The sequence below is a fragment of the Callospermophilus lateralis genome, chromosome 11 (genome assembly GCF_048772815.1).
Source record: "Callospermophilus lateralis isolate mCalLat2 chromosome 11, mCalLat2.hap1, whole genome shotgun sequence".
In the NCBI taxonomy this organism is placed as follows: Eukaryota; Metazoa; Chordata; class Mammalia; order Rodentia; family Sciuridae; genus Callospermophilus; species Callospermophilus lateralis.
Window position 1 is genome coordinate 63,222,474 of NC_135315.1, and position 9,065 is coordinate 63,231,538.

The 9,065-nt window shown below is 54.0% G+C and overlaps 1 protein-coding gene across 1 annotated transcript; it reads left to right on the plus strand.

Moving 5' to 3' along the window:
* Positions 1-1,103: 1,103 nt before the first annotated feature.
* On the plus strand, positions 1,104-4,836 carry Pld6 (phospholipase D family member 6). The gene is made up of 2 exons (XM_076871687.1): positions 1,104-1,524; positions 4,589-4,836. The coding sequence occupies exons 1-2, from the start codon at positions 1,104-1,106 to the stop codon at positions 4,834-4,836; spliced, it is 669 nt and encodes a 222-aa protein (XP_076727802.1).
* The last annotated feature ends 4,229 nt before the right edge of the window (positions 4,837-9,065 follow it).

Consider the following 9,065-nt stretch of genomic DNA (forward strand, 5'->3'; position numbering starts at 1 on the left):
GTGGGACTCGGGTTCCATCCTCAGCACCACATAAAAATAAAGGCATTGTGTTGTGTCCATCTACACCTAAAAAATATTTTAAAAAATATATGCACATAAATATACAAGTGTATGTGTATCTGTATGAAGCTGAACACGAGTTCTCCCCAGTCTCCCCCCTTCGTTCTGTTCCACAGCTTCCCTATCCTGGCGCCTGGCCCCGGCCAGCTGAAGGCCTTTTCTTACCCGTGCACCCGGGGCACACCCTGCAGCCTCAGAATGGCCAGTTTCCCTGCATTTCCTGTGGTCATGAGCCTCCCAGTTTCCTAGGTTGCTGCTTTCCTTTCCGCCTCCAGGATCTAGTTTTCACAGAGGACATCATGGTGACCCTTAGTTGGTCCCAAGAAGGAGTTTGCAGAGGAGGTGTAGTTTCCACTTCAAGACAAAAGAGTTCCATTTAGCCAGGCTAATTCCTGACCAGGATTCAGCAACAAAGACAGCGGAAACCCTTACCCCACGCTTGCCTTTCCCTCTCTCTGGTAAGCAGGCCCGCGTCTGCCGGGCTGGCCACCGGTGTGGCATCTCCTTCCTGCGCTTAAAGTGGAACCTGCGCCTTTAGATAGAGCAGAACATGTGGGCGTGGGAAGAACACGGGGGTTCCAATGCTCCCGCTGAGCACCAATTCCCGGACATTTTATGTGTTTCCAGACCCTTCTCCAGCCCTACCCAGCTGCTCCCCAGTGACCACAGTGAAGGTGTGACCCGAGAGACCCAGAGCCAGGGGAGCCAGGTGCAGCGGGCTTCGGGCAGGAGGAAGGTGTGCAGAGCACCAAGCGGCCAGGTGCACAGGTGCAGCCAGACCCTCGTTGGGGGAGGTCGGGGGTCCCCTAGGCATGGAGAGGAGCGCCTGGGGGACAGAAAAGAGCTGTCTGGGGCTGGCTCAGCGAGGGTGGTGCCCGGCACAGGGTCGGTGGGCCCAACATTCCAGCCAGGCTGCGCTCAGCCGTTGAGGGCGTGGTGAGGGCGTGGCCAGCACGTGGCCAGCACGTGGCGAGGCGTGATCAGGCACGTGTCTGGTGCGCAGGCGCGGTGCCCTCCAGCCTGGGGCCTCAGCAGCGGGCGCCATGGAGCGGTTGCGCTGGCAGACGGTGGCTGTGGCGGCCGCAGGCTTCGCGCTGGCCCTGGAGGCGCTGCCCTGGCTGCTGCGCAGGCTACGGGCTGGGCGGCCACGGCGTGAAGTCCTCTTCTTCCCGTCCCAGGTGACCTGCACGGAGGCCCTGCTGCAGGCCCCGGGCGCCGCGCCCGCCCGGCCGCCCTCGGGCTGCCCGTGCAGCCTGCCCCACTGCGAGAGCTCGCTGAGCCGCCTGCTGCGCGCGCTGCTGGCCGCCCGTGCCAGCCTCGAGCTCTGCCTCTTCGCCTTCTCCAGCCCGCAGCTGGGGCGCGCCGTCCAGCTGCTGCACCAGCGCGGGGTGCGGGTGCGGGTCATCACCGACTGCGACTACATGGCGCTCAACGGCTCGCAGATCGGCCTGCTGCGCAAGGCGGGTGAGCTGGAGCCGGCCCCGGGGCGGGCGGGCGCAGAGAAGGGAAGGCCCTGGAAGGCGGGCGCTTGGTGGGCGGGACCCGAGGGTGGGCAGAGACCTCGTTGAATCCCCCGGTAAGGACTGGGTGGTTTTGCACCTGCCGCGACCAAAGTCAAGCCACCTGGCACGTGAGCCACGCCTGGATTCTTTGCAGAGCAGTCTGATGTCCCGTGTCTGAGTGTGTCCCCAGAGAGGAGGGGAGGAATGACGGTGGGACGTCCTAAGGGTAGATATCTTGTCCCAGGACACCACGTAAAAAGTGGAGCCTCCAGGATCCCGCTTATTCCCAGGCCCTGGGGTCTGCTGGGGATAGGAGGTGCCTGGGCACAGGTGGGAGGGGTTGCCCTGCCCAGCAGTCTTGGTGACTGTTGTAGTCCTGCATGAGGTTGGCAGGACTCAGAATGAAGAGCAAAGCTCTGGCCACACCAGTAATCCCAGTGCCTGGGGAGGCTGAGGCAGGAGGATCTCAAGTTCAAGGCCAGTCTCAGCCACTTACACCTTTGTCCCAAAGTAGAAACTAAAAAGGCTGAGGGGTAAATTAGTGTAGAGGCCTCTGGGTTTCATCCCCAGCATGGCAAAACCCAACAAAGCCCAACTTTCTATGCTGAACCACTGGCAGCCTGCAGAGACCCTGAGCCACTCTGTGTGTGACGTCAGGGTTTGGCTTCTGCTCCCAGGGAAGCAGGCACCTGCCTGTGGCACTAAGGAATCCCACGCTGGGCTCCAGAAACATAAAACTCATCTACTGAAAATGGAGCCAAAAATGTTGATGAGCGGTTGTTTCTCAGCTGCAAAAGAAGAGAAGACAGCTGTGGCTCTCTGGCCTGCTTCTTTGCCCAGCGCGAGGATGAAGGGAAAGATCCAGACCCCCGTCTGCCTGGGGACGATGAGCCTGTTCTTTGCCTACTCAGTGTGGCGGTCGGGTGCTCTTGCTTCCTGTGCCAGTGCACAGGGTGAGCCGTAGGTGTCTCCGGATCCCCAGGCACCTGGAGAGCCATGTCTGTGGGCGCGTCCATCTCGGTCATCTCGTGGCCACTGTGACTGACGTGGGCCGTGTCAGGCTTGCCGTGTTCTCACTGCCCAGTTATTTCTGCCCAGCCGCGGGCCGCCTGCTGATCTGGGAATCAGAGGACTCCTCCTGGGTGTCCTTCTGGGTTCCTTTGCTCCAGGTGGGAGGGTATCAGACCCTCTAACCAGCACAGCCCATCCCCTGGGACCAGAATGGAGGGTGATCTGAATATTGAGGACCTTCCCATCACCCTTAACTGGCAGTCACAAGAGTTGGCCTCGGTCTGTAGGTCATTTCAGTGTGGAAAGTGTGGAGTCCTTCAGGCAGAATTTAAATTAGCTGGCTTTTAGACAATTGCAGAATCTCAGGTTTGGAAAGAACCAGATTCTCCTTGAAAGACTGGACTTCTGCTGAGGGCTCCCCAGCCACATCTGGGCTGAACTGGCTCTAGGTTGTCCATCAGCTGGCATCCACTCAGCAGATGCATTGTGGGTCCAGGTGCTGGGACACAGCTGATGAGGTCCCCATGGAAGGCAGCTAAATCATGAATATTTGATTTGAGGAACTATTTTTTTTTTTTTTTTTGGTACTAGGGGTTGAACTCAGAGGCCCTCAACCACTGAGCCCCATCCCCAGCCCTATTTTGTGTTTTATTTAGAGACAGGGTCTCACTGAGTTGCTTAGTGCCTCACCATTGCTGAGGCTGGCTTTGAACATGTGATCCTCCTGCCTCAGCCTCCCAAGCCGCTGGGATTACAGGTGTGTGCCGCTACACCCAGCTGATTTGAGGAACTTAAGAAGGGTCTGGAAGACTTCAGTGTGGGAGGAAGAGGGATGGTAGGACAGCTGCCCAGGGGCAGTGGACTTCAGACCTGAGAGAGTGCTCCGAGGGACAGGCTCTTGGTTGGAAGGAACAGCAAATGAGCTGTTCAGAGGTTCAGGCCTGAGCTGCTGAGGAAGAGTGAGGTCCCTGTGGCTGAAGCGGAGCAGTGGAGACAGATGCCAAGGGGCTGGTGTTGTAGGACACTGTTGTGTGGCGGGAAATGGCATGCAGACACCCGAGGAGCAGGTGAGGAGGGTGGCGGGTCCAGAGGGTTGGAGTTTAGATCTGTTCTGAGGGTGGAGGGCGGGGTCTGCTGGGTTAGTTCCAGGTGCGAGCATCGTGTCGGGTCCTCCTGAGGAGGGAGGCCAGGTGCACAGCTGAGTCTGACTTTCACATTCACAATGAGAAACTTTTGGAGTATCTCCTAAGTGCTCTAGGGGACACAGGGACTTTCAAAACTTACTCTTCACCTCAGACACCCAGTTTGGACCCCAGGTGTTTCTGTTTGGTAAATCTGGCCCCGCTGTTCCACAGCCACCTGTTGGCATGTTGCCAACAGTCTCACTCTGAGAGAGATGGTGGTGGCAGGTGGCCTCCTGGGGGTTGGTGCCCTGAGGAGTCAGACAGATGCGGCCCCTCACTCTGGGGAGTGGGAGAACTGGGACCATGAGGGTGGGGGAGGTGCGTGTCTCAGGGCCGGCCAGGCCCAGGGGTCTTCCCTTCTGTCCCAAGGTGCTTCCTGGGAAGTGTAGGCTGACCTTGGCCAGGTGGGCAGGGCCTCCCTCCTGCCTCAGCTGCTGTCCTTCTCGGCCTGTCTCTTCCTCTGTCCAGCGGGCCTGGCCGTGGGAAAGTGGGAGTGGAAAGGAAGGTGAGGACAGCCTCAGGTGCCATGCTCTGTACCCTTACCCAGAGCTTGACCATGAAGGAACATGGTGGGCAGTTGGTTTAGACCCCAGACCTGGCAAAGGGCTGGTGCAGGTGGGGTGGTCTCAGAGGAGAGTGGGCGGGGTCCAGTCACGGTGTTGTCCCACCTCCCACCACTTGCTCCTTGGTGGCTGGCCCTGCCCTGCTGGGTGACACGCTCTCCCTCTCCCTGGGGTCTCCCCACTGTCCTGGGCAGCAGGGATGGCAACCTTGGGAAGGTGCTTGGGAGGCCGTGCAGGTCAGGGGAGTAAGAGCGCCTTTCCCCCACAGGAATCCAGGTGCGGCATGACCAGGACCTGGGCTACATGCACCACAAGTTTGCCATCGTGGACAAGAAGGTGCTCATCACTGGCTCCCTCAACTGGACCACGCAGGCGATTCAGAACAACAGGGAGAACGTCCTGATCATGGAGGACGCCGAGTACGTGAAGTTGTTCCTTGAGGAATTTGAGCGCATCTGGGAAGAGTTCAACCCCACCAAGTACAGCTTTTTCCCACAAAAGAAGCGCAGTCGCTGAAGCCGCGCCTTCCCCCGCTCAGAGATTCGGGGCTCCTCCTGCCCTGGAAGCCCACCCAGCCTGCGGAGGAGCAGAGCGTGCGCTGCCTGGGCAGGGGCCGTGCTGAGACCTCCACCCAGAAAGCCCCAGGTGACACTCTGCTGACTTACTGCCCTGTGTCGAGGAAGGCCGCCGTGGGAAGGGAGGTCCCAGTGGTGTCAGGTCAGTGGCTTGGACTTCGCCCTTTGCCTCCACAGTCACTCAGCCCTGGCTCCCTGTGCCTGCTTTTGGGACCTGTGCCACATCCTGCTTGAGAACCCAGCTCCTCAGGCTGCACAGTCGGGCCGGGGCCTCGTTCAGGGTGAGCACCCCACCCCGCCTTCCGATTCTAGAAAGGTCTCTCTGGCAGGCTTGGTCCAGCTCAGCCTCTGGGCCTGTCCCTGGAGCCTTCCTTCCCCTTCTGGGCCTTTCCTCGCCCGACAGTGCAGCTGGCTCTTGGCCCCTGTGCCAGCTCTGGTTAGAGAGGTCAAGAGGGCAGCGGCGTGGCAGGCGCTGTTGGCGGGGGCCACTCTCCAGGGCCGCCTTAGAGTGGGAGCTGCGGGCTGAGTGATGCTGTGACCCTCCACAGCCAGCCTTCATCTTCCTGTGGCAGCGCCGTGGTCTGCTGATGTGGGCCGCGGTGGCCAGAAGCCATGTCTGTCTGTACACCGTGCTCCCACTTTTAACATCCTCGTGTTCAAGGTGATCTTGGATGGTTAGGAGCAGTGGCACCTGTAACCCGTGGGCCCAACGAATTCATTCCAGCTCAGTGTGATGAGTTGTGGGGACCTGGCCACGGGGAAGCTCCAGGCCAGGAGCCAGCCCCCACTGCGGGACCTCGACCTGCATGTGTTCAGTCGAGGCTTCGATGACAGTTAGGAAACAGATTTCTCTGCATTTGTGAACTGTTTCCGACTGTCATCACTTATTTTGGCAATGTGTATCTTACATTGTAGATTGAATAACATCTGAAGCTATGATTTTGCTGCTGTTGGGGTTTTTGTAAGATAAGCTGGGTGACTGTCACCAGGATGGAGCAGATGGGGTCTCCCATCTGTAGTAGCTCATGCTTCTGTCAACCCCTGGAGACCACTCAGCGCTGTGTATTTCTCCTCTTCCTAAAGTTACCTTTGATTTTGTGCTAGGCAAGTAAAGGCAAAGTTTATTTTCTAAAAAATGTAATGGAAGCTGTAAAATGTAATATACCCCAAAGTGGTTACGTTAAGTGTGTTCTTTCCCAAGTTTGTTAATGCCCATGGTGTGTCCTGGGAGGAGAACAGTTGTCACACGGAGCCTTCTGAGTGACACTGCTGTGGGACGCCGGGCTTCCGGCACTTTTGAGTAAATATTGCTGATTCTGGAACGAGAATGCTGTGTGGCCTGGCCTTATTCTGTTGTGTTCAACAGCAGCTATTCTTCACCAGGACTTTTCTTGCAGGGAATAGTCAGCTCTTTAGACACCAGTGGTCAAGATAGGAGCCCCTCCAAGACTGCAGTGAGACTGAGGTCCGTCCTAGAGACGAGTGTTTTCTAAACGTCCCAGCTTCTTTTGATTCTGTTTCACCTACAAGGCGTGGGATTCTCAGCCACTTAGGCTTTCCCACCAGCCTGATCTGTGACGGTGTGTGGGCCTTCAGGGAGCCCTGGGCTCCATCGCTACTGCACCTTTTCTTCAGAGGGTAGACTGCTGTTCAGATGGCTGCATGTGGCTATCAGGAATTGGATGCATAAAAGGACCCAGCTGAGATATCTGCAGGAATGTCTGAAGATTTGCAAAATAATTTTTTCACATATTCATTTTTACTTAATGCAGTAATTATACTTTTTCATAATCTAAGCAAAAGGAACCTCACAGAATATTCAGATTTTCTTTCTTTTTTTTTTTTTTTTCAATTGAACCTAGGACTTTGTTTATATGAGGCAAGTACTCTACCAACTGAGCTATATCCCCAGGCCCTAACTAGCTAAATTCTCTGAAAAAAGCTTTTGTAAAGTTACATATCCACTGAAGAAATATGACACTAAAATTTCCCTCAAAAGTGGAGGCTGGCTGGGTGCGGTGGCACACGCCTGTAATCGCAGCGGCTCAGGAGGCTGAGACAAGAGGATCGCAAGTTCAGAGCCAGCAACTGCGAGGTGCTAAGCAACTCAGTGAAACCCTGTTCTCTAAATAAAATGGGGATGTGGCTCAGTGGTCAAGTGCCCCTGAGTTCAATCCCCAGGACCATCCCCTAAAAAAAAATGTTGGGGGAGGCTGTTTCCTTTACCAAGGGGTATTTCCTCAGCTTTGGTACAGATGCCCACAAGCCCCAGGAGCATGAAGGTCACCGGTGCAGGCCCAGATCCCCGGGGATGACCATGACTGGCTGGCCAGGCTAGCAGGTGGGAGTCCATCCCTGAGACCCTCAGGGCCATGAAGGCAACCTAGGAAAGCACTCTCTCAGCTGACTGAGATCCTTCAGGCAGCAGCAGTTGTTCAAAGGGCCAGTCCAGGAACAGGCAGCCAGGCTGAGGGGACACCTACAGCTGGTCTGGCTTCTGTCTCAGCACACTAAAGCAGCTGATGGTGAACTCAGCACGAGTGTACAAGAGGCTGGGCGGGGAGTTGCAGGATTGTGTCACAGCAGCCTCCCTCTACCTTCTTTCTAGAGAAATCTTAATAAATTCCCCGAGTAGGCTGGGCAGTTGATCATGAGAGTCCAGGAAATAGAACTGCCCTTTCCCCAGCCCCCTCATCTGCTCAGTGGGCAGACGTGTGAGCCACAGGGGGTGATGTTTGCGTGTGGTGTGAGGTAGGGTCCAACTTCAGTCTCTGCCTAGGGATATCTACTCCTCCTGGAAGCATTTCTTGAAATGATGGTGTTGACCCCCTAGTTGGAAGTTAATTGGCCGTAAGTGTAAGGGCCTATTTGAGAACTCTCAATTCTGTTCCATTGATTTGTATGATTATTCTAATGCCAGTTCCTCACTTGTCCTGGTTATTGAACTTTTGAAACCTGCTAGTACAAGCCCTTTAACTTTGCTCTTTCTCAGCATTGGATATTCTGGGTTCCTTTAATTTCTATATGAATTTTAAGATCAACTGATAAACTGCTGCAAAAATAAGTTAGGATTTAAAACAAATTTTTTTTAGTTGTAGATGGACATGATACCTTTATTTTTATTTATGCGGTGCTGAGGATGGAACCCAGTGCCTCACACATACTAGGCGAGCACTGTACCACTGAGCCACAATGCCAGCCCCATAAGTTAGGATTTGGGTAGTAGTTGCATTGAATCTGTAGATCAGGTGGGGAAATGTTGCCCTCTTGTCTTCCAATCTATAAACACGGGATGTTTTCCCATTTATTTCTTTATTTTAAAAATATCTTTATTTTACTTATTTCTTTTCATGTGGTGCTGAGGATTGAACCCAGGGCCTTGCACATGCTAAGTGAGCGCTCTACCACTGAGCCACAACCCCAGCCCTGTTTTCCCATTTAAATCTCTTAAAATTTCCTTTGATACTTGTGGTTTGCAGTGTGCAAGTCCTTACACTTCTAAAGTTTAGTTTTTGATGTTATTGTAAACAGAATTGCTTAACTTCAGGTTTAGATTGTTCATAACTAGTGTGTAGAAATACAATATACAAATCTTATATCCTACAAGCTTAGTGAACTTATTAATTCGAACAATTTTAATGGATTCTTTAGGATTTCCCATATATAAAGATCATCCTATTTGCAGAGAAATAAATTTTTCTTCTTCCAAGTCGGACGCCTTTTTTTTTCCCCTCCCAGTTGTTCATGGGAATCCCCAGAGGAGCTGTCCTGTGGGCAGAAGTGTGCATCACAGTCTGCAGCAGGGACAGTTTTGTGGGATCCTCTGCACAATGTTGAATAGAGAGGTTTTGAGAATAAATATCCTTGTCTTGATCGTCATCTTGGGGGATAGCTTCACACAAGGACTTTATCATATTAAGGAAGTTCTCATCTATTCTCTGTTGACAGATCCCCCTCCCACACACACCCAAATCACAAGAGGGTGATGGATTTGCAGATGTAAATGGATTTTAAATCGTACTTATATAGTTAAAAAAAAGCCTGTGATGCTGGGCATAGTGGCCTATTCCCAGAATCCCAGGGAGGAGGCTGAGGCGGGAAGATGGAACAAGGCTGAGCTCAGCAACTTAGTGAGACCCTGTCTCAAAATAAAAAAGGGCTGGGGATGTA

What these genes read in the sequence shown, in the direction of transcription:
- Pld6 (XM_076871687.1), top strand. Translation starts at nt 1,104, where the DNA reads ATGGAGCGGTTGCGCTGGCAGACGGTGGCTGTGGCGGCCGCAGGCTTC. An exon ending in CGGCCTGCTGCGCAAGGCGG is followed by an intron (nt 1,525 to 4,588) that starts GTGAGCTGGAGC and finishes TTTCCCCCACAG; the next exon opens with GAATCCAGGTGCGGCATGAC.